At 34.3% G+C, this 26958-nt stretch overlaps 1 protein-coding gene across 1 annotated transcript in view; it reads left to right on the forward strand.

The window, feature by feature from the left end:
- LOC113235985 overlaps positions 1-18646 on the forward strand; it is a 40578-nt gene extending 21932 nt beyond the window's left edge. The window contains exons 3-6 of the mRNA XM_026471909.1: positions 5508-5698; positions 8242-8371; positions 9028-9168; positions 18311-18646. Of these exons, the coding sequence (XP_026327694.1) occupies positions 5508-5698; positions 8242-8371; positions 9028-9168; positions 18311-18474 (626 nt within the window). The 3' untranslated portion in view covers positions 18475-18646. The remainder of the gene's footprint in view (positions 1-5507; positions 5699-8241; positions 8372-9027; positions 9169-18310) is intronic.
- Positions 18647-26958: the final 8312 nt, after the last annotated feature.

Genomic DNA, 26958 nt, shown 5'->3' on the forward strand with positions numbered 1-26958 from the left:
GTGTGTGTGTGTGTGTGTGTGTGTGTGTGTGTGTGTGTGTGTGTGTGCGTGCGTGCGTGCGTGCGTGCGTGCGTGCGTGCGTGCGTGCATGCGTGCGTGCGTGCGTGCGTCAAGAAAAAAATGAAATACATTCTTTTTGAACTGCTGAAACTTTAGCAATTCGGGTTGTGTTTATTAGCTGGGCTATTTAGGTTACCGTTACAAAAACTAGAACAGCAAAATTAGCAAATTTGTAATTTTGTAGTACTTAAGAATGGTGTATATTTTCGTACATTTTCAACATTTTTCATTAAAATGTTTATGTCACAAAAAAACGTGATTTTTTATATATTTTTTTTTTCTGGGTTGTTACAAACTTGGCAACATCCTGTTCCCAGGTTGTCGTTGAGTTTTGGGACACCTGTAAATGTCGGAGTAAGACGTAAAAGGGGACACGTTGAGGTGAACTCCCTCGTCACTAATTGTGTCAGAGGAATTATTTGATAATTGATCTATACGTTTTTCGTTTTAAATTCGTTAAGCCACGCGGTGAATAATAACGTCAAATTAAATTTAGAGGCAATCGGTTTGTAAGTGCGCTCTCACAACCGGCGACCTGTCAAACTTCTTCCCCGCAGAAAAACTGACACAACTCCATTCGATGTTACCCGCTCTAAATAATAACTACAGTCATTGATTTAGCAAATAAACTAAAGCATATATCAATATATCCAATATATACTTACTTACTTCGCTGGCTCAGCGACCCGAAGTGGATCATCGCCTTCGGCACTAAGATGCGCCACTTTTCTGTCTACTGTGCCGCTTGTTGCCAATCGGCTATTTGAAACTCACACAGGTCTTGGACTTGGTCATTCCAGCGATATCTAGGACGTCCAACCGGTCTTCTACCAGTCTGTTGCCCAAGATATGCTCTCTTGACTTGCACCCATCCTCTCGATATTAGGCTCTTTTATCAAATCCTTGATCTCCAGATTTTTCCTCTTTCGCCAGGTTCTATCTTGTTCCCTAGTTGGTCCCAAAATAGTCCTTAAGAGTTTCCTCTCCGCCACTAAGAGCTTGTTCTCCTCCAATATCTAATATATACTTTAATGTGTTTTAAAATTTTAAATTCCCATTGCTAATTGAGATTCAACATGGGCATAATAAAATGACATTTCTTCCTGTAATACCATCTATTGATACAACTGCCGCATGAGCAGATTGCTTGTTTTTCCAACAAACTACAGACTCCTATAATACGGTACCAATGTTTGTTTTATATACCACACATTTAAGCAGCTTTGTTCTGTTTAATATTTGCTTTCATGTGTTAGTGTTTTGTGTTGTTAATGAAGTGTTAGTTTGGCGCTTCAGGTGTTATTGTGTTTTTATTTGACGCACTTGCGTGTTCGCGTGGGTTTAACAATGTTTTCTTGATGCCCACGTTTTATTTTTCTCTCATCCAACTGAAGTCCATTTTGTGTGAAACTTCTAATTCAATTATTTCATATGAGATTGCGTTGCGAGAGGCACTTTTTAAATATAAACCAGGATTGTATTCATGAATAAATATTTATTGCGTATTTTCAGTTCGAAGCCTAGATGTCCATTTGACAACAACGTTCTATTATTTATACAATTCTAAATATAAACTGATCCAGTCTGCTACATCCCTCCTCCTCACAACTGAAGGAGGGTCCTCACTGGAAGATAGTGCCCTACCTGTGATAGGCAAACTTACACACGTGATCAGCCTTTATCTAGCCTCGGAAGCCATTACCTTACCAACAAACAAAACTACCGAGGAGGCTATGGCTTTAATCTGCCAAAAACCTATCTAAAAGGACAGATTATGATCACACCCTAAGCAAACAATCTAAATAAATCTATTCATTACCTATCCTAGCTAAGCTCAATCCTACCAGAATCATAAAAAAGCAATATATCTCATTATAAAAACCACATTTCCAAATAAATAACAATCTTCATCGCGTATGCTGTGCTCTTGGGCTTGCGCAGAGGTACTTTACAATGAGTAACGACGATTATATCATAATTATAACTTTAAACGTGTATTTAATTTCGAAACTTTGTCCAGAACTACTAAGATGTCCGTTTGACATCAACCCTCTACTATTTTTACAATTCTAAATACAAACCTAAGCTTTCTGTACTACACTGTTAAGACGACTTCTCAGGCCTGAACATCCATCGGATGCTCACTGGGTTACATCAATATAGATCTCCCAGCTACCTTAGCCTTCGCCCTTGAGCTATCCACGTTCCATCAGATTTTCTTACTTAATTAGGAAAAATCAAAGAACACACAAATTATCCTAACGTAACGAGACGTAGTTTTTAAATATAAACCAGGATTGTATTCATGAATAAATATTTACTGCGTATTTTCAGTTCGAAGCCAGTTGTGGAGCTCTTAGGTGTCCATTTGACAACAACCTTCTATTATTTATACAATTCTAAATATAAACTGATCCAGCCTGCTACAGTACACATATAGATATCAACGTATATACATATATTTAAATTGAGCAAGGTACTGTCCACTGTTTGTGCATTACTTTTTTAAAGTTTTTATTTTTAAATCTTATTTTTAATAAGACCTTCAGGCCTACAATTGGGTGTCAATGTCGGTCTTGTGATGTCAATCCTTGTGGATTATTCTACTCTATTGTGTCGCCTCGTAGGGAGAGACAAGACCTCACTTACGAGTACAGAGTTTTAGCCCTCTTCGCCAACGGTTCATCCAACACGTTTAACTCCCCAATCTTCCAAATATTGTTTGAAATTGGCTTCTAATTGCCAAATAATGGCCACATTCCTTTTTCAAGTGTATAACCTATTGGAAACCACTGATAATTATAATTCCATTATCAATTGCAATTATGATAGTATTTGTTATTTTGATAAAATTTTGTTGCAATTGCAGTTGAGTCTCAATAGCGTGTCAGAGATGGCACTCATTCATTCGTTCAATCGATCGATGTTACCTTAATAAAACTACCATGGAAATGACTATGTTTAATTTTTATCTCGTTTAAAATCAGTAATAAAGTACCAGAGTTTGGTCAATAGTAAATCAATGGCACGAAGCCATCGAAAGAAACGCCAAATAATTAGTAGACTACGTCATCGACTCGACGTTGAAGAGCTGAATACCAAAGAATTGCAATTGTGCTCTACCGTCATCATGGGAAAATAGAGATGAATATGCTATAGGCGAAAAACATGACGCGCCGCGTCGCTTCGGATTCTGCGCCAGTGTGAGTTGAGTCTTACTGTTCATTCGGTCAGACTTTGGAATGCACTTCACATTATCTACATCAGGGCTCATTGAAAACCAGCGCCACAGTCAATTGCGGCGGTGGCATAAGCTGAATGAAGTCCTTTTGCATACGCCACAACCGCACACATGACAGTACAACATTTGTAGTTGTTATATTTAGTATTTTTTCTGTTTTGCTCTTTTTTTGTTATTGTCTTATTTCATTTTATTTTAATTTTGTTTATTACGTCTTTTTGTTTTGTTTTGCTTGTCTAAGTAGTATCAATTTTTTTTTTGTATCTACGTGTTGTGGCGTTGCAATAAACGTCTATTCTATTCTATTCTATTCTATTCTATTCATTACTGTTCATAATAGTAAATCCTTAACTTTCGTTAAAATGAGGGCCAAGGATCACTATTTATCCTCGGATATGGATGGAACCATTTTATAGATATTATAATACGAAATATGTATTTATATACGTATTTACATAGTCTGTAGTAATTTAATATTTTTGGTATAGTTTTTTTTATTATTATTTTATTACATAATTTAATTTTGTTTTGTTGTACGCATAAACCCGTTATTATAATTATTTTGTCCTGTATTTTAGTCTGCAACCTTTTGTTTGTATTTTCCGTTTTACTAAATGTGATTTACGTTTTCTTGTACAATAAATTATTAAATAAATGATCTTGGGCCCCTGGAGGGTACATCGTACAATTTTCGCGCACACAAGCGCAAAAACAGTCACAAATACCACCAAAAATGTATCTGACACGTGTTTCGCCTCTACGAGGCATCCTCAGAGGTTGTTGATCGTTCGGTGCAGCTGCTTCGGAAGATATATTCAACACGAGCGCACGATTTAACCTTCAACGGGTTCACGGACTAGCAAACTAATTTACTTCTATTTTTATTAACAATGATTCTTGCAAAATAACGCCTGGATCCATTGACTTACAATTATATGGACGTCGGGTCCGCGCTAAAAAGTGTCCGAACTTATAGGGCGTTAAAATCGTATACAGAGCGTTATTCACGCGTTAGTCTTCGTTTGTTCGACTGACAGCGAAGCAAGCAAAATTAGACAGTACTGCGATGACATTACAATTTAAATTTAACGTTTTAGCTTTTTCATATTCCTTAACATGTCACTACGTTTAAATAGGTTGACTTGGGACATTTTTTTCGTGGTTTTTGTATTAGACCCGTCGTCGTATTTGTAAGTCAATGCCTGGATCTTTTAACTTTGGTAGTAGTAGTAGAGCTCCTTGTGAAAGAGTTCCTCCAGGCTATTACTGGTAGGATCCTGCGCGGAGATTCTGATTGCCCTGAATTAGTGGCGCAACTGGTGCGCTTGTTTGTCCCCCCGCTAAACAAATTCAATCTGCGTCCACGTGGTCACCATCTTCTGGCAGAGCCGGCATTGCGCACTGTGGCACACAGTAAATCGCCACTAGTTCGCGCTCTGCACTATTTTAATGCGCTTCTCGTATCTGCACCAGAATGTGATGTGTTCGCAAGTAGATGGGTGACTGTGCGTGATGAATGTTTGAAGTTTTGTGAGATGATGGATGAACGACTATCATCTACGATCTAAAAATAATTTTATGTTGTATGAATTTCACAGTGCCTTAGTAATTTACTGTTATACTGTGTAATTTTATGAAATAAATAAATTACTTTTTTTAATTATTCCACCCTTAGGGGTGGAATTACCTATTTCTGCCGCCAAGCAGTAATGTGAGCGTTACTGTGTTCCGGTTTTGAAGGGTAAGTGTGCTGGTGGAATTACTGGCACATGGGGCTAGTCTCTGGGTGAAGGGAGCAGTGTCAATGTCCCTCTAATCTTTGCGAATTAAAGCTCTAATTGGCATATATTATGGACAGGAGTGTCGCTTACCACCAGGCGCACGTCTTGTTCGTCCCGTCACTTAGAATATAAAAAAACCGGCCTCAAAACTTTGTGGAATTACATCTATTTGCCAAGTTTTGAAATTGGTTACCGGAAAGTGCGCGAAACCGGATTCATCCCCTAGCTAGCCACCCTTAGGGGTGGAATTAGTACCACTAATGAGGTACTCTTTCCAACAAAAAAGAATCAACAAAATCGGTTCACAATGCCGGAGTTATCGCGTAACCTATGTACATACAAACAAAAAAAAATGCAGTCGGTTAAAAAAATCATATTCTGATTACGTTACACACTTTGTAATCAACTATACTTTTGGTTCACAGCGGAACCACCTCCCCTGGTCAACGTGACAGTGCATGCGTCCACAATACTTGCACTGATCCTGTGGAACGTTGCTGGAGACGGCGGGCACCCGATCATCGACTTCACTGCGCAGTACCGATCTGCCACTCCTATCAACGGGTCTCTGGAGCCTTGGCGGGCGATTAGCCCGAATCACATCAGTCCTAACTCGGTAATACCACAAATACTGCTGAAGACTGTGGCGTGTTTATAAAGTGATGATTTGGTTGATGATGAAAGATGAAGAACGTATTTTGTGATTTTACAAAAGTTTAATGAGACACAATATCACAAAAGATTATGTGCGTACTATTGGCGACCGTTGAACCGAGTGTTCATTATCCGCTCACGCGATACATGCAGCCGTAGACGCATACCACACCTAGAGGTGCCGGTGATGATTTTATATCGATTTATCTTATCTTATATTGTATTTAAACTGAATGCTTTTCTAATTTGCGAAACCAAACAGCCGCGATCTTGCGGTAATAGGAGCGCATCGCGTGAGCGGATAAACCATTTTTATAAAAAAAATTGATTACCAGTTTGTGAAATTAAATCTATTTACAAAATTTTATTGAAAACTGTTAACGGAAAGTGGTTGAAATCCAATAAACCTGATCCAATATCCCCTAATTTGCTACGCTTAGAGGTGGAATATTTTCTTTATACTGAGGTACCCTCTTTCCTATAAAAAAGGTCATCAATATCGTTTTACAAATGCCGGAGTAAACACGTAACATACAAACACAAAAAATACAATCGAATTATGAACCCCCCTTTTTTGAAGTCGGCTAAAAATTGTGACGGAGCGCTCATTAGGACGCCCGTCCTCCGCGTCTGTGCCTCACCCTTCGGTGGCCTGGTGGCTGGTGATGCTGGATTCTCGACTTTTAAAACACTAATGTTTCTTGTAATATTTATAATTTTTTATAGTACCTTTGCATACTCCGAAGGTATGGAATTAGGGCTTGCAGAACCGCACCATGAATTTGGTTGCCTCTCCCGATCGGAATTTTTTTTTTCCAAATCGAGGCGCATTATTGCGATTCACAACTGCCGATCGGAGACTTTGACATTTCTAATCGGAACAATGGTTGATTTAACTCACAAATTAGAAAGATATAGTAGGAATCAGGTTCATCTTCTCGCTCAGAAACTCATCTGATTTCGAGACTACCCGGTCGGATCAATTCAGATTTGAATCGAAATCAGGCCTGGTCCGGTTCTTAAAATTGCGTTTCGCGGTGCTGGGCTCAACTCAGTACCGGTACTCTCGGTATTCCCGGTACTTCTTGAAAAGCTTAATCTGTAAGCAGTAAATATGCTCCTTCCGGGTTATCCGTACCTATTCAATAACTTACGTAATAACAATGAAGAAAAACTTAATTCCGTAATCAAACTAAAGGTTTTTGTTCAAAATATCCATTTGAAAGATAATTAATTACTATTAAACTTAACATAATATTGTAAAATCACATTATATTTAATTAATAAGTTTAAGTAGCATTATAATGGCAGTAACGTACGAAGTTGCCAACGAGCGATATCACTCATGCTCAGTAGGTAGGTAGGTAGTTTCTTGCTAAAACCGGCAGTACCGGGAATCTATAATCGCGGTACGGGGACTGATTGCACCTTGCCAGTACAGGCAATTCCCGGGAGCAAGCCCTATATGGAATATACTACCGGCAATTGCGTTTCCCGAATACAAATTTATTCAAGAATGGAGTAAATCAGCATTTTCTAAAGAAACATAACATGTCGTCTTATCGTCGCTTAATATCAGGTGGGATTATGGCCAAGCGTGTGTCTATACACATACTATACACAAAAAAATCGCTTTATTTTTTTTATCGCTTTGTTTATTCGCTTTTGTATACTTCAGTCGAGTGTAAAATGGGTTTTATGAACGAGTTTTACACTCTGCTTTTCACTTCGAAATTAAACAGCAATATTACAAATAAACGATTATTTTCTACACGTGACTCAGGTCGGACTACATAATGCTCTGTTATATTTTACAAGCTTTTATTTTTATGCATTTCTATTTCTTATAACTTATTATAATTACTATTGCCTATTTTTTTAATTTTGTAATATAACACGGATTAAAAAAATAAAAGTAAAACTTTATTTTATAAAGTTCTAGTGTGCGTGGATGTCGGCGCAGGCGTCATTGCCTCGGTCTTAAACGACGACATTATTTTATGCACTATAGCATAAAACCCTAGTTTAGCAGCCTACACGCAGCATAAATACGAACTTTAAGAGCATGAGAAGTGAAAATTACATTATGGGGAACTGTCTCACGTTTTTTTAATAAGATTCCAGAGCATATATTAAAATTATCATTTCCTAAGTTTAATACCTACATTAAAAATATTTAAATTGAAAAGTCATTGTTACAAAATTGAAGACTACGTGTTAAATAATAATGTATGGAAAAGCGATATGGGTCTAGATTCCACACAAATTTTATTCAAGTGTATTCCATAGCAATTAAATTTATTTGAAAATAGCTAATATATACCTAGAGTTTCTTGCTTGTTCTTCTCAGGGAAGTCAGCACAGTAGCAGTAGCTTAAAAAATTACGTTTTCAAGTGTAAATTTATTTTACTTATGGATTAATTGATTCTTAGACTTTCGACTTCAACACCCTTTTTCAGAAAATCAAATTCCAGATTGAAATTTCATTTTCTTGCGTGTTCCAGCGGCAAATCGACGTGTACCACCTGGATACAAACGCGTCTTACTCGTTTCGCGTATGGGCCACCAACGCGCTCGGTCCTGGCCCGCCGGTCGAGGTGGTCGCAACCACCCTCTACAGCGATCAGGATGCCGGTTAGTACTATACCCCTCAACAACACAAGAGCGTATCAACAAATGGATTGTGGAATAATCCTTAAAAACTTGATGGACCGACAACCGGGCAGATATATTTATATAATAAGTATTTACTTATTTACATTTTCTGTTGCTTTATGTCATTGTTTTTTGGCTATTGTTTGTTCGGTATTTATAATCCTAAATTACTCATCAAGTAAAGAAATGGTTAGTGAGTCTGAATTTTGAATTTGATTTCCCCCTACTCCTCAACAAAACTATTGGTTGAATGGATTACAAGTTTCTCAATATCCCTCTGTCATACTCATAATACCGCTCTGCCGTATAAAAGTTTAGTGATTTATTAATGGTATTTAAAATTCCTCAGTACCTCACTGCTAATCTGTGATTAGCATCTTTTTTTTTTCAGAGGTACCTACCTTTCTATCACAATCACAAAAGGGAGTTTTAGTCTGTTACACTCGCAGTACCACTCTATCGCAAAGTACGAGTAGGTCGGTGATATTTTTAATACAATTAAAAACTTCTCAGTACATCTCTTTTAATCACAGTAAGGAATACGTCTACAGTCAAATACAGAGTTTCACTTTGTCACAAAATGGTTTGATCAAATAAGAAATAATTATAAATAAAGAGTTGTATATCTTCAACAGAGCTGTACAAGCATTTCCTAGAAGGCGCAGAGACATTCGACACACGCACGTGGCTGGCAGCCGTGTGCGTAGTGATGGGCACACTGTGCGTGCTGGCCGCGGGGACCTGTGCCGTGCTGTGTCGCGAGTGGCGGCGCTCCGGTGAGCCTGTGCCATAGCGATATCCCCTCCCTAGGCTGTACTTTATGTGGTATTGATTAAGCACTCAATCACTCTTAAGTGTTAGAGTGGGTTCTTAAGATCGAATTTCACGTAGCTAGAAACCGAAAATCCACAGTGAAGGCTATTGTACCATTTGACACGTGATCGTATCATACCATTGACTTACAAATAAATGGACGACGGGTCTAATACAAAAACCACGAAAAAAATGTCCCAAGTCAACCTATTCGAAATTTAAATTGTTATGTCATCGCAGTATCGCGCTGTCCGTAGAACAAATGAAGACTAAAGCGGAGTGTCGCGCTCTGTATACGATTTTAGCGCCTTACAAGTGCGGACACTTTTTAGCGCGGACCCGACGTCCATATAATTGTAAGTCAATGTATCATACTCTGAATAATAAAGTGCCATAATGTAAAAAGTAACATAACGAAATAAATTAAAAAATAACGTACTAAATAAAAGTAATAATATAACTATTTTATAGTATCACATACGACCTCGCTTATTCGTGATCTCGGTGGCCCAACGGCTTATACCGTAGACGCTGGATGAGGAGGTCCCGGTGGACCAATTTGGGAAATGAACTTTTCTAAATTGGTTCAGGGTCTGGGAAGGTCAGATATGTTCTGGGAAGTGCCCTAGAGTGAATTCCATTGCTCTGGTACTCAGAGTACAGGGAATCCCCTAGTTTGAAACTAGGCAATTGGTGTGGTTGTCTGGCACATTATTATTATTATATTGTTACTTTCCCAAAAATTTACTTTTCGACTTACGTCAGTTTATTATTGAGGAGGCGATATGATTATGATACCATCGGTCAAGGGTTCATAGAACATGATTCTCGTCGGCTTACCTAACCGATTGATTATTCAAATTTGTCTCATCGGCAAATATCTTACATTGCAGTATTTGCTGTGGACCTTGTATATCGGCGTACTTTCAAATATAAACCCTATGCCAATGGTATTAAGAGATATGATCTTAGTTCTACGAGTGTTCTTTTTTATTAAACAGAAACATATAGTTTAACCGACTAAGCATTCCTATCTTTACAACATATCAACCTTTCGTTGCTTGAATTTTGGAGACCTACATTTGTTTTTAACTGGCACTTCTAATATAATGTTTATTTCATTACTATTGGTTCGTTTTTTTCAACAAATTCGTGAGCATTGTTGTATGCGAGTCATTTTGAGGTTAATTTTTTCTACCTGTTTTTGGTGTCAATTTTTATTATTAAGTACTCGAGTATATTATCATATAATCTCAGTACAGAGTACTAAAAAAACCGACCTCAAAAGTACGTGGAATTACGTCTATTTGCTAAGTTTTATTGAAATATCCCCTAGTTCGCCACTATACAGGACTTGACACTGGAGATAATAAAAATCGGTTCTCACTACTCAAAGTATGTTGAGAGAAAAACGCCTTGAATTGGAGAAATAGCAAAATCAACCATTAAAGTAATTGCTCCTAAATTAAGGCGTTATTGTTAGGCGCTATTTATGAAAATGAATCTTCATGCGTGAACAGCCACCCTTCGAGGTGGATGATTTTCTTCAAAATGAAATGGGACCACTATGGAAGTACCCCCTTACCAACAAAAAAAGAATCATGAAAATCGGTTCACAAATAGCGGAGTTATCGCGTAACATACATACAAAAAAAAAGAAAGAAAAAGAACATACAGTCGAATTGAGAACCTCCTCCTTTTTTGAAATAGTATTTCAGGATACTTGCACTCGGATATTCAACAATAGCTCATGATAATATTCTCGAATATTCAAATAATAAAAATTGCCACCGAAATTAGGTACTTAAAGAAAACTAATCTGAAAATTACCAGGAAAGAAATTGAGTGTCGTGAGGAAAGCCTCCTTTTGTGTACCTCAATGGCCAGTTGAAAAATTTATCTGAATTTTTTTATGTAAAAAAAAACTAAGTACTTTTATCTCACATGTCAAATTTTCTAACAAATGTTGGTTGTGTTTAAACATAGCAATGCTGTATTATAAGTTTCGTGTTAAGTTAGAATTACTATATTATGTGATATTATGAGCCTAAATCCAAACGTAAAAAGCTCCTATCTTCGCTTAACAAACAACACCGCACAAGTCAATGGCGGTATGGCGGTGTTTACTTTAGAATAAAACCCAAAACGTAAATATCGTTAAAAATTTTATAACCAACATACGAACAATTTATTTATTATCCATTAGTAGAAGTTAAAAAGAACTGCCACCCTACCTATTTCTGCCTCCAAGCAGTAATGTAAGATACATTATTTCGCTAAAAATATCGTTTACATTAGTTATGGTAAGGTGGGCAAAATAATAACAATGTAGTTTTTTCGCTCCCTTTTAACATTAATCCAAACGACGTAAGCGGCATAGTTTGCTAAGCGATATATAATAATTGTTATTATCATTTTTGATATATTGTAATAACAATTATTCCTCTTTAAAATGCAATCGGTATATCATTAATTGAAAAATATTCGATCTAATCAAACTACTTAATCAATACCACTCATTAAAGTTACCTACGTTAAAAAATAAATAGTCATTATTTACTTAATAACAATAGTGAAGGTAGACTCTTCCATTAAACAATTAAGTATTAATTAAGAAAAACTTCACTGTGATCAAGCGATACTTTAGTATTCGTATTGAATAATCGTTAGGAATTGAATCGATATTTTATGTCGATTGTAGTGAGGTTGCAATTAATAAATTTCTGTTTACGAAAAGTCAACTGGAGCTAATGTATTTTTGGTGCAAATTCGATTAACACAAGAAAATGTATCGTCTAGAACCATTGACTTACAAATAAATGGACGACGGGTCTAATACAAAAATCACGAAAAAAATGTCCCAAGTCAACCTATTTAAACGTAGTGACATGTAAAGGAATATGAAAAAGCTAATACGTTGAATTCAAATTGTAATGTCATCGCAGTACTGTCTAATTTTGCTTGCTTCGCTGTCAGTCGAACAAACGAAGACTAAAGCGTGAATGACGCTCTGTATACGATTTTAACGCCCTATAAGTTCGGACACTTTTTAGCGCGGACCCGACGTCCATATAATTGTAAGTCAATGTCTAGAACCAATTAATTCCTTCCGCTTTTGAAATTTCGAATTTTAAAATTTCGTGAGTCTCTTTTCGACTAAAAATAATAATTAAAAAAAGAATCATAGAGCGGATAACAAATCGTTCAGAAATTTTGTTATTATATCTGCCCCGTATAACACAGTCGCATCAGTTGGCGATAATTTAATTTCCAAGTATACAAACCTAGGTATTAAGAATAAGCCGATAAGTTTTAGTTAATAAGAGGAAGCAAGAAGTACAATTAGTATACGATAATTCGAAAAGCACTTTTTTAGGAATTTACTTCGTAGGCACAGCTTTATATTTATTACTCATCAGTCATCAGAATGAGAGAATCAGAATAGGCAGAGTGTATTATTTAACGAAACGTCAAGTAATACACCTAAAGTGGATAAGATCTCCCTCGGAAATTCGGTATTAATTAAAAATACAAGGGACAACATCAAAACCAAACAGTAACATTTTTACTTGCAATGTTACAAAAGTTATTGTTAAAATTACTCATAAAAAATATAGTACAAAATACAATACAATGATTTCAGGATTCCAGTGGGAGATATTATCGACTCTATGTATATTTCTTGAAGTTTAACTAAATATACTAAACCTATTTCAATCTCTGCTTATGACAAAAGAGTTTTTCTCTCACTATACAAATTTTGTGAATAAGAGGAGTTGTAAATACAAACGTCTGAAAATTATCGATCAATTGAACATTTATTTCCGAAGGTTCTATCGTCCGTTAAATGTTCCATTAAATTAAATGCTCAAATTTGGTAAAGGACAGTGTTATAGTTGAAGCTATATTCAATTGAAGATAGATGCTTACAGAACGTTTTTTGCAATACTATGTCTCAAATATAAACTAGCCATTATCAAATAACAAATCATAATTACTTTATTTGGTATGCAATACAATGAAAACAAATTACTAACTGAACAATAAAACGAACGTGTGAAGCAAATTCAAATTTGAAAAAGTGAAATTTTCTTTTTTTATGTCAGCGTGGAATGTGTAAAAATTTAACAAAGTTTTGTAATTAACGAAATCCTGAGCAAAAAAAATGACAAAAATCTAAAAATATACAAAAACTTGTTGCAGTTCTTTGTATTGGGTTAAAATCTGCTGGCTCGATTCGTAGCACAGTCGGCAGAGCGGTAGCCACGTTAAGGCGACAGTCGCTGGTTCAGTCGGACCGAAAGAATTTTTCTTCGTGCTTTTTCGATTTTAATATCATTAATCATCATGATCATTAATAATATTAAATTAGTGGAAGAATTTCGTAAAAAAAAAATGTAGATGAATATCGTAATAAAAACATTATGATATTTATTAAACGTTAAATGTAGCAAATAATGCACAATTTATACGAAACCAGCATTTCAGTATTGCTTGTTAAATACCCATTATTAACATTTTCATACGTTACGTACTTTAAATTCTCTGCGGACGTCCGGAAGGCCAACGGATACAAGTGGCTAGCTCTCTGGAACGTATAAAAAAGAGACTGCCACGCGGCACCCCTTATACCATCACATGCCGGTAATCCAGAGGCTAAAAAGTCGCCATAGCTTCATTAAAGAAGTATTCCTCTGGACGGGGAAACTAACCAAGTCCGAATAAGTCTAGAAGAGATACCCCACAGCATCATTCATTCCGCTGTCGAAGCATCCCTCCTGGACATGATCTGTGAAGAAGAAAATTGGTTAGTTTATTTTTGAGACACTCAACGTCAAAATAACACAAAAAAAGGTCCGTATTTATTAAAAGGAAACAAAGTGTTTTTCGAAAACAAAAAGTATTATTTATATTTATTTCATTTTTAACTCGTACAAAAAACATATAGTGCCAATATTCTTAAACATGTACAATTGAAGCAAAAACATCTTCCATTATATTTAATAACGTATTTCTAGAATAGCGTTTTATAAAAAAAAAACAAACTGTAAGAGTACAAAAATACAATAAAAAAAAATCTTTTTCACATAATTATATTTAAAATCGCTTCAAGCTATTGGTGCTAAGCATTAATTAAAATTAGGCAACAGTAATAAATTATTTCAAAAAACAATTTTTTAACGCAAGTTACCATTTTGCTGTACGCGTATAATAATTTCTTATTATGAATTGTGAAGTTATAAATAAGCGGTATTATATTTTAATCATTTCTATGAGAAAATAGTTTTAAATCATTCTGCTCAAGTGTTACACTATAACTTGTTGGTTAACCGCGAGTATACTGGGTGTAATCGTTAAATGTGCCCGGGCGTTTATTCAGTAAATATAAAAGATATCGAAAACTGTTGCACTGATATCGAAAGCACGTTACCTTATGAGCAAAACGACATCAATAACTTTTTTCAAATAAAACCACAAATATACAAAATGTTAACGTTAATCGCTCCCATACATTTAATAACATTCGAAGAGAGGCTTTAGTTTTCCTGCTTCAAATAACCGCTTGAATACAAAATTTTGTATTCAAGCGACTTTTTATTCGATTAAAATATAGTTTCATTACTTTATTTACAGCAGTTTCGTTATCTGTAAACTTATTGTGATATTTGAAAGTAGTTCAACTAAAGTCTCTCTCCCAATGTCATATTAAATGTATGGGATTGGGAGCGTTTAACGTTGAAATTTAGAATATTACCAGTTTTATTTTTTAAAAGTTATTGTCCCTTTACTCATTAGGTCACGTATTTTCAATATCAGTTTAAAGGTTATTGATATCTTTTACATTTAGGGAATTATCGCCTGGGTACACTTAACGATTACGCTCTGTATATCTGAAGGTAAATAACCTTAAATGAATATTTTGGAGTTCAGATGTTTAAACATTGCTGTAGAATGCAAAAATCACGCAAAATGGTAAAGGACTTTAAGTGTTATCGTCGTTGTCGTTTGTTTTTATTTAACCAATTTTATTTGATGTTAAAATTGATTTTAAACCATTATCTTTAAAACGCATTGAAATAAAATCTTAATCATTTGGTACTTAAAGTTCTTTACTTCTCACCTACAGGTATGTGTAAATAAAACGTTGCAATGCATCTTAATAGCGAAAAAATCATTCTTACTTTAATAAAATGATATTAGTATTAGTTAAAAATAATTCAGAAATGTTTGCTAGTTCTTGTAGTTACATGAGCCATTATAAAAATTAATCTAGCGGTTTTTTCTATTGAGTAAAGTAAATTTACCTTAGGTGATAAATAATATCTCGCAATTCCTAACCAACAAAAGTACGGTACGGACCAATTCTAACTACGGTACGTCAATTATAAATTAGATTTATAGTTATTAATATAAATGATTTTAGAATGTGTCGATTCTGCACAGCCACGCTTCTAAATTCGACAGATCAATAATATCTGGTTTTATGGCAATACCTTTAGAGGCATATTGGCGTTGCCAACTTGTCCACCATAACCAGAGATCGTATTGAGTAGACTCGTCTATTCTCCAGCTGTTATGAGCCGGAGTCTTATCTTGAAGTATGAATTTCGACACTAAAATATTTTTCTAAACTTAAATATAAAATTTCATATTTTTTATGTTGCTTTCCTCCTTCGATTGGCGTCATAAAACTTGTTGTTATTTTTTTCACATTTGGTCGGCTTGATCCTCAGGTAAGGCATGCAATTTTTAAAAGCCTGACTGCAGTATTACTTACTTTTAAAAATAAAATAACTTCTTCATGAAGCAAAATATCCTATTTACAATATTTAAAGTACTTTCCCTTCGTGTCGCATAGCCGTGGGGCACCCTGTATAAACATAAACTTTCATCTGAAATTATTAAAAATATAAGGAAACAATCAAAGCAAAATCAAAGTAATATTTTTACTTATAATTACAAAAACTTTTTATTGCCACACGCTTTCAACCTTTAGAACAAAACACAATATAATGATTCCGGGAGTTCAGATGAAGGTATTTTCGAATCTATGTGTATTAATTTCTTGAATTTTAGTTTCCGATCTCTGGTCACAACACTTTATATTAAGGTGTAGTATTGAATCAGAGTGAAAAGAGTACAATTGTCCCTTTTATTTTATCTGTAAAGTAAGGGACATAAAAGTTGTTTTTTTTTATAAACGTTTCGAGTGCTACCAAAGTTTCACTTGACATTATTGCAAATTAACTTCTTGAATATTCTAGAAACATGTGCAGAATCGACACCACAAATAGTCGAAAAGCCTAGAAGCACTCGAGTAAGTTTGAAAATGGAATAGGAATCTCGTTAATTATAAGGTTTTAAACTTTTGCCTAAAAGCATAATATGATAACATTATGATACATTATAACAATTTTGGATTTTGCAAGAAGGAGACCAAAAATTAGGAATCTGATTACATGTAGTAAATTTGTAAAATCAGTCTTGTTTATCTTAGGCTTCTGACATAGTTGGTAATATTACTTTCGAACAATAAGATAATTAATGAATTCTCAATAAAATTATTGGATGATAATCGGGAATGTAATTAAATTAATTAGTTAAAATTAAAACCGTACATGAAAATGCGTAATAAAAACAGTTCGCTTTGATTTAAGGTTGTAACAGCACATTTAGCTATAGCTATACAGCGACGTACAAATTTGGTTTCGCCAAAGGGTTCCTATTTAAAGGCTCTTAAGGGTTATTCTTCTCTACTTGGATAGAGCGTTTACTATACGAAAATTCAAATTGGGATTTAGATTCCGCCCGATTTCTATTAGACTATATTTTATAAATAACAAATGATCTAAGGTTATTTGCCTTTCAGAAGCATATTGTACCACAAAAAAATTAGTTTTTGAATTGCAAATAATTTTGTATGCATTTGTTAAGTATTTATTAATATAATGTACTGTGACTGTAGATTCTCTTATGAAATATAGGACCACTTCTGTACTCGGACCACTATAACTTGATACTTGCCTTTTCAAGTCAATTCTAGCTTGCAATAATAAAATAAATAAGTTAGATGGTAATAAATAGCAATAACTAAGAGGAAAATTGCATGAAATGCACAATAATTAATTTTAAGAAGTTTTTTTAAATACAATTGTAAAATTGACACGATAACTTAAATTACGCAAAACGTATTTTTTTTTCCAAATTATTCATAAAACCTTTTTCATTTTCATAATTAAACCTAGGGTAGTTTATTAAATTAATCTGAAAGTAGATATTACGTAAAAAGGGAGTGGCTTCGCGTAGCGCTCAAACGCAAATTTTTAAATTTCGGAGATGAATTTCATTAGATTACAGTTTTGTTTTAAATTATTCATTTATTCAATAAAAGAGTTCATTTAAAATTAATGAACCTTTCCATTTATATGAAATTCGTCTCAACATCATTAGAGATACAAAAGTGATACATGAATCTCTTAAAATTGTTGCCTATAGAGTACAATTTTAGTGTAGAAAGTCGCTCCTTATTCTTAGACATTAAGGCTTAAACATCTTCAGGCTACATTTTTTGTAGAATTAAGAATTATTATCAATTGTAAAGTCATGTACATTTTAGAAAACTTAGGGCTGAATTTATTTACTAAGCAGAAAACATTTATAAAATCCATCCTAGTCTATGATAGAATTAATTACATATTTATTTATTTTAAATTAGCTGACGATCACGTCGCTCAGCCTAAATTAGCCCTAGGTTTTCTATTTAGACAATCTTTCAAAGGAGCGACCTTTCTCTCTTTACTGTATCCGCATGTATCTTGCAATACTTTCGAATTACAATGCTGTATTTGCTAATTTTTATTCATTCCAAATTTTTTCTTCTTTTCCCTCTATCGCACTCGCTTGGAACGCACGCTTGGACTGCGGGCCTGCACACTAACAAACACACACTAATACATGGTGATGGTATGTATACTAACCTCTGATCCAAAAAAAAAAATGAACCCGACTAACCTGGTTTATGCATCGAATGAACCCGGATTACCATTCGAATAAATCCCAAATTTCTGGTTGAACCCTGCATCACCCTAATAATGAAACCTCCAGAATCCGGTGAGGAGCAAGATGTAATGGAATTAGTGCCTAATATAATCCTAAACCCTGGGTTCATGGAGACGGACCCAGTGCGAGAGAGGCCCCGGGAGAGCTACGCAGCGTCAATTATTAAGTCCACAGAATGCCCTGGCCCGGGGAAGCCGAGGCGAGTCTGATTCTCGTCTATACTGAACCTTAGGATATTCTATCGCACGGAATCGGGAATGTCATGATAAACTGCTTAACGTTATCGCGTTTTTCGTTATTTGTTATTACAGTACAAGTAACACACAATTATGAAAAGAAATTCAACGTGTTCAAAAACGCCAGTTTGTGAATGGACTCATCACCAGTGTCTCTATAATATACAATGACATATATTTTGTCGCTAGCGAGCGCGAAAAATATATTTTTTACACATAATTCTGGTACTTGTGCTACAGGCACGGTACAATTTATCTTACAAAATTGTCTATTATAAAAATAATTTACGCAGTCGCTCTGGCAAGAACTGTCACTGTGATAGAAGCAAAATAAATATAATGATAACTGACAAAAAAAAAATTCAACAAACCGATATGTAGTAAGCAGTATATCGTAACAAAATAAAATGTACTTCCAACAAACATTTTTATATGATATTCGAACATATGTTGTGAAATTACTAAACGAAGGGTAAAGGACATATCAAAGGTAACAAAGAAAGGTTTTACAATGGGAGAGTGTTAGAATATCCTTTGGTTTGAGGGTAGCTTTTGCGCTCGATTATGACTTTAGCAATAAGTATGTAACAAATTATATTCTCATGATGTTAATTCGTTGGAAGAGTTCTAGAGATTAAAAACATACTCAATGTAGAATTTTACAGTTTTGTCAATTTCAAGTACATTTAAAACGCTTCATATTTTACATTTTATTGCGACTCAAAATGAGCAACATATCAAAAATAACGACAGCTCGTCCTAATGTAGCTTGGTTAACTTGGGAATATAATTCGATACACTATGACTTAAACCTAAGCATTGAGAGAGAACATAGCTAGTGTAAACTTTGTAATTGTGTTGAGGTTGCCAATTGAAAAATACAATGATTACTGTGAACCCGAAAACGACAATAGTTTTGCATATTCAAAGCATCGAGTATTATTGTGCGAGTATTTTGAAATAAATGCATTTTTAAGCAACCTCAGCATCATGTTGTGTACTTTTGAATAATATTGCTTACCGTTCCAAAATTGTTAATGTTACTAGCTATAATGTAACTCTAATTATATATATATATTTTGCAATATTTAGATAATATTTTTGTATCAAGGTCTCGAATAATTAAGACATTGCCATTTTAGTTTGGATTGTGATTTTGTGCTGTGATTTCTTTCTTTTTAGTTTTGCTGTAATTAATTGTGTATATTACACTAATATACTGTAATTGTATATAATTATTTTTAATAATATCATTTGGAGACTGGTGCGAAGGTATAGTATTACAGTACATAATATGTAGGTTAGTTTTTAAGCTTTGAAAGGCGTGTTTACGCTGATTTAATTGCAAAACTGCTGTTAAAATTAGTACGAAGTTGTTAACGGTAAGAGGACAATATATGGTAGTGAATATTTTTAATAAAAAAATTTGATAATATTTGTAAGGCACTCGAAGGCAATGACGCAAAATTGGTTTAAATGAAAATGTAATTTGTCGTGTTGAAAATGTTATATATTAATATGCTAATCAAAAGATGTTAAACAAATTATGTCAAACGCCTTTCCCATTGTGCAAGGAGAAATATACTTAGAAATGAAACTATTTGTTCGGGATCTGAAATTGCGCATATTTGTCTTTAGAAACAAACGCAACATTTCGGGCTTTTTACAGGCCCCATGGTCACGGCTGTCAGGTAGTATCATTTCTAATGTATAACAATCGGGAAAATCTAAGAACTCGAGAAATATACTTACCACTTGACAGAAAAATAGTAATATAAATTTTAAAAAGAACTTGAAACTATACGGGACAAATTAATATTCCGAAATTCTAATATGACTTTAAAATCACGATGAAAAGGATAAATTTGAAAGTTAAACAATTTAATGATGTTGTTGAAGTTGTAGATTGGTTTATTTTTGTACGACGACGAACCATATCAGGGGAGCCTTAGGTAAAAGAGATATAATGAAATGTTAATCTTCCCTTTCAGTCTTACTATGACTTTTGTGTGTTTGGTATAATATTGTCGTAGGATTTCATATACGTGTTAACACTCTACACAACTACAGTAACTAACTATATTAGAAAGAGAAGTAGACTGTGTTTAACATAAAAAATATCAAAGCAAAAAAATATGAAACCCTCAACAAATAGATATACTAAACTCACAACAATCTTTGCTATCTGAAAGCGCATTGCCTTTATGTGTATTCACTACCAATTTCTATACGCTACAATCGTATATTCTACAGGCTTGCAACTGGTGTTTTTGTATAATGTGATGGTTACATTAATGTCCTCGTTACATTGTCTTAGTGCTTTGGTACGAAACCAAGAGCAAGTGCTTCTATTTGGTTTTGAAGAGTAGTCACTTAAGTGCTAAAATAATTCGGACATAATCCTCAAGAAAACCTAAATTCGCGAAAATTTCTTGTTTAAAAGAACACCATATAAAGTTTATTTTGCCATACGAGTATAAACCGACATAAAAAATGGAATCTTTCAAATATCCGGTTTGCGATAATAAATACTGGAATTAGTGGTAATACCAGCAGAGAAACAGTGCTGTAGACTGTGTAAATGTCTAATCAGCGCCTGTCAGCACAAAATCATTTCACAAAATTGACAGTTAAGATTTAAATTAAATTCTATGCCACTCGCAATAGGAACGATCTGAAGTCCAAAGCATCAAGCTTGATGTGCGCTTAACTGTAATAGGCTGAATGTAGTTTCTCTTTTTGTAAAGTCTTTGTTAATATATATTCTTTAAAAGTGGTAGTGGTATATAAAAACACCAGTTGCATCCGAAAGCAATAATTCCTATTCTGCGTTGTGCTTACTTAAATGTCGAATAAATATATATCTGCTATCATTTTACACTCTATAAATAGATTAACTAAATGTTATTACACTGTGTCCGTCTCGCAATGTGTAATGTGCTATTGTGTCAATTATAATGGAAATGAAATCGTATAAAATATATCGTACATAATTAATTTCAAATTTTCGTGATTATTAAAATGTATAATTTATTACACATTAATTTCATCTACTACAAGTAACGAAAATAATTTTGTCTTTATTTCTAAACGTCTAAAAACATTTAAAAATAGTCTTAATAGACAAAAATAAACGGTTGATTTTTTAAAAATGCGTCAATTAATTTTGTACGATTTCATCTCCAAACTTTCACTACTTCAATATTGTAACGTGCTTGCACTTTATAAACTTTAAGCACCTTAATTAAATATATCTAATTCTTATTAAATCTAATTAAGGCTGTATATTACGTTCGGGTTAGTAGATTTTGTGAACGATTAAAATTACTTTTTTTTTGTGCTGACAAAAGTTCCTAAACATATTTAAAACCGCTACCCGTGAAAAATAAAAATTTGGAAAAAGTTGAGAAACAAATTGCCTCTGCGATCCATACTCGCATGACTGACTTATGTAGCGATATTATTTTTATACACCTCCCAAAAATATGTCTATTTATAATCTGTAAATTTGTTATATAGAATGTCAATTATTATAAAAGCGAAATTACAATCGTTCATAAATTCTACGAGAACAAGTTTAACAACGATCAATGCACTACTGTAGTCTTCTTAAGCTCTTCCTTGATAAAAGCATATTTTTGTATTCCATTGAATTTTATTGAGGATTGTTAAAGAAATATATACGTATGATTAGCATTAATACCGACGAGACAGTCTTTCGAACTCAGACTAGGTCTTTACACATTTGTGGTTGGTGTGCGGGTTGTGCAGCTAAGAAAATTGCGTAGCCAGTGCAGTTACAACGCGGGGGTATCGTCTTGGGTATGTGCCGCGTGGCTTGCCCCGTACAAAACGCCTTCGCTTTTCCCATTTCCTCAAACCTCTATAATCAAAAGGTTAAGAAAATTATATTATTAAAGTTTGCACTCTCAATCCTGACAAGTATGGTAAAGGAATAGGAAACACAGCCGTGATCTACATCCCAAAACCTACAATGTAAAGCGCGCAACATCGTTGCTTAGCAAATCGCAAAGGTCGCAAATTCGGAACGGTGTGGTGCGTTCTGCGAGGCATTGCACAATGTACGCGCAAATTATTGAACTCATTTGTTGCGAATTTGTGCCCTAAGACATTCTGGACAAGCGTTCGGGAGAGCAAAAATATTCCTGCTGCCTACGTACCAGGAATGTTTGTAGCTCTTACAAATCCATGTTTCTATTGATGTTGTATTTACAGTATTAAAATAAGCAAAGCGTGTTCGTGCACGTTACTAGAAATAACGACATCCTAACCACAAGTAGGTAAAGGCTCTAGCTGGAGTCAAAAGATCTACGGTTGCCTTGTTTTTTAATTGAATATATAATAAAAGAAACCGGTCACTCTAAATTCCGTCATTAACTATAATTAGCTTTTGGCTATAGATAACTTTTCGAATCCCGTCCTGATATACCAATTAGGGTTTACAGGATTTCTTAGTTTACAAAGTGTCCTTAAGTGTAATTAATTTATATACTTCTGTAAATAATTATACCTGAAATGAAATGCTTCTGGTTGACCTCATAGCATTGACAATAGATAATTTCCACGTTCGACCTAAATTTTGATATCAACAAAAACTGTTCGAGACGCTTTGTAAACTGAATCTCTGGACAGGTACTAATAAAATGGCAGCTTGTAGTAAAGTGCAATATTGTAGAAGAATCGAGCCATGGTTATGCTCGTGACTGGTTAGTTGACGCTTCTTGTCGGAGTTACGTTGATGTACAAATATTCGATCAGTATACATTATTGAAACCACAGCCGTTATAAGAAAAATAAATTAATCCGTTACTTCCAGGTTCATTTATCTAAAATTAAAGGTTCATTTAAAAAACAGCTGAATTCTGTTAAATGAACATCTGCTTATTTTTAAATGAACCCTTTCGGTAATACAAACCGTATTGGTAAACAAATGCATTATTGAAAAATATATTGTAAGAAAACTTGAGCGTCAACGAAATCCATCTACCGATGTAATTAAGTGTTAGATAAGTAAGTAGTTCAACGCTAGCGTAGTTGTCCGGGCACATGTAGCACGAGAGTCAAGACTGGGGGGTGTGGGGTGCAGCTTCCCTTCACGACGCTATTCTTCGGGTATTCTCATGTGCATAGCTATAGAGTGAGATGGAAGTATATGAAATTTCGATTCAACAGAAAGAGACTTTTTCTTTCTGTTGAATCGACAGCTTGAAATGGTGACTGGGTTTCACTAATAACTTTGACATAGCTTTGGTTTGCTTAAGGAATTGCATCTTTATTATTACTAACATAACAGCCTTTTTCTTGTGAAAAGAATGAACTACAAAAGCGTACCGATTTCGCATGCTATTGACTGCGTTCAAAGTTTTATTAAATCTTTTTATTGTATCGCGTAGTATTGGACTGTAGTGCTGACGCTGACACGATGGGCGTAATCAATTCCTGAGGACAGGAAAGAGGTTCAGCCAGTAGTTTCATTGCTTTTAACAGCTTCGTCTCACACCCTGAAGGTGTTCAGATTGAACGGTTCGATTAACACATATTGTGCCTGAAATGTACGTCGTATATTAAGGCCTTTAAGTTTGCGAAGGATGCGACAACAACATGATCTATTTTGAACGAATAAGCCTTTCTAATAGGAAAATAAATTAAGGTTTTCAGAGAAAGTTCTGAATGTTATCCATCAATAATAAAGGGATATAATTCAAAAACTTATTTTTAAAATCTGGCAGAATAGATAAGGAAAAAAACATACGTGGCACCAGCCACATATATACCAAATATGATAAAATTATATTTATTTTCAGTGAAATGTCTTGAGCTCTAGGAAGAACAGATAAAGTTTTATAGGAATTTTGAAGTACACTAAACTTGCCTTTGTTTATTAGCTGTACCTGTTTTAACAATAATTGAGTTACAAAATTCTCCCAAAACCGGATCACATCTTAGTTAAATAAGCATTATATATAAACAACATTAAATAAACATCACCATTATTTTGTAATTATTTCAATATTAAATTAATAATTACTTTCAATCTAAGTAACAATCAAGGTGCTGTAGGCCATTGCATAATTTTAATAGTCGTTGTTTTTATTTATATTGATTTTAACTTCGCAATTGTCATGTATACTACTAGAGGTCGCGAGTTGTTCCTTCCGGAGCTTCATCAACTTTTTGCTATAATATAATATTCCTGGTCATACGTAATATTTAATTAGAATTATTTAATTCGTCAATTATTAAACACATATATAAACACTGAAATAATAGGATGCAATTTGAAATTTTTATTTTGAAAGTAATCGTATTGACATTTGAATTTTGTGATTACCAATTACGCCGCTAGAGGCCCCGGCTAGTAAAGAAGGTTGTAAGATTTTGGGCGGGGAACGAAAAGGTGTTTTGTCGAGCTGTTTGGTGTAAATAAAGAATTAAATGGAATACAAGTACTACTGTGTGTTTTCCGCCGCTTTTCCCTGATTTTTAATACTTCTTTCCCCCCAAAATATGGGGTAAGAGGAACAGTACATCGTATTTCTTATAATAGTAATGCTTACCTCGCGTTCTCAACATTTCACAAATGTAATTTTTTTTCTGCCTTTAAGAGCATCGTAGCGACATCTCTTTAAAATCGTTTCAATTAATTCGTTAAAATGTTTGTCTGTTTTATCGGCTGAGAAAATATAGTGCTAAACTCGATTATGAGTTAAGGCGTCAAATCCCTCTTCCACTGGCGTTCCTAACTCTACCTGACCCTATTATGAATAAAAACTTTTTTTTAATTTATTTGGCCAGTTTCCCAAAACTTTTGAATTATGTCTCTTTTTATGGAGGATGTGATATAGACATTTTAATCCTGGAAAGTGTGAAGTATTTATATATAATATTTTCTGAAAACTGATAGAAAACCTATTATTTTATAATGGCCTCTCAAAAAGGTATTAAAACATCCATCGCAAACAATTTGTACCTTTTATAATTTAAGCCTAGTTTGTAAGCACTCAACTAAATTGCTTTTGGACATTTATAAAAAAAAAAACTTTTTTCTAAACATTAATTGCAAAAAGTTATTAAGTAGAACACAAAAACTGCACTATTGAAAATCTTTTTGTAACGTTTATTTTACATTCTTCTTTAAATCTACATGGTAAGTTACCTGTACGAAAGAATATATTTTATGTACGTAATTAATTTCATATATTTGTAAAGTTACGTTTTCTATACCCATTTTTAAATAACTCCTTATTTTATTTAATAATTATCTATCTACGCACTGTGATTTACGATTTGTATCATAACAAACGCGAAATTGCCAATAATTCTGAACAGTGTATAGGGTAAAATGTATATGCAATTTCAAAATACATTTTACAAAGTAGAGTCAGCCCACACAGAAATCTACATCTAATAACATGTTTATTATACATCTAAATAAACGAGAAGAATATACACAATATTTTACTAGTAACAGATTGGTAGGTAATACTGGTAAGAACTTAGTGTCGTATTCTAGAACTCTACTCTACAATGCTCAAGTCAGGATTGCAATTGAAACACAAGCACTGGAAATACGACCCTAATGGCAGGGACTTGAGAATGATTTCGAGTGCTTTGAATCATACTCAAATCCTGACTTGAGTATTGAGTAGAGTTCTAGAATACGACCCTCAGACAATCACGCCAAAATCGGCCGGCTTCCTGCTTTAGGCGCAAGACAACTGTGATGCTTACATATTCTGTCTTTCCAGGTGAGTAGCGCGCTTGAACTACTTTTTTATAGATAATTATTAGCGGAAACTGTGATTTCAAAAGTTTGATGCAATACTTGCTTACTAATAGAAACAGTAGTTTCAAAATTTTCACAGGTAATTATTTATAGAACAGTGATTTCAAAAAATTGACCGATAACAAGCAAGCAGCAGTTGTTTTAACGACAAATTTAGACTTGTCGTTATGACTGGAAAGACAACATGAATGCTACCGAATTGTCTTTTGCCATAAGCCTCAATTTACATTGCGGCGGAACATGGCATATTAACATTACAAAACTCGCGCATTCCGCGGAAAATTTTGGCTCGTATCTAGTTTGTACGTTACTCAGTTCATCATAAAGTTCGTTATGCTATGTACAATATTCTTACAAAAATGTGTTTCCATTCCGTTCCGCCGCAATATAAATTGAGCCTAAAGGGCTCTTACACATAAACACGATACGACATTGCGTCGTGCGCACGACGCGGCATCGTTTCACGCTGCGACGTCGTATCGTGGAAATCTACAACGAGGAACGTAAAAATTCACGACACGACATTGCCACGTGACACGACGTCGTATCGTAGAAACTCACGGTGCGCTCCCCAGTGATGCATTCATTTGTTATTCAAAATTCAAAGATGCGAGATTTCACGATGCGACGTCGTATCGTGTTTATGTGTA

This window comes from Hyposmocoma kahamanoa, unplaced genomic scaffold, assembly GCF_003589595.1.
Source record: "Hyposmocoma kahamanoa isolate Upper Pololo Valley unplaced genomic scaffold, ASM358959v1 88, whole genome shotgun sequence".
Classification (NCBI taxonomy): domain Eukaryota; kingdom Metazoa; phylum Arthropoda; class Insecta; order Lepidoptera; family Cosmopterigidae; genus Hyposmocoma; species Hyposmocoma kahamanoa.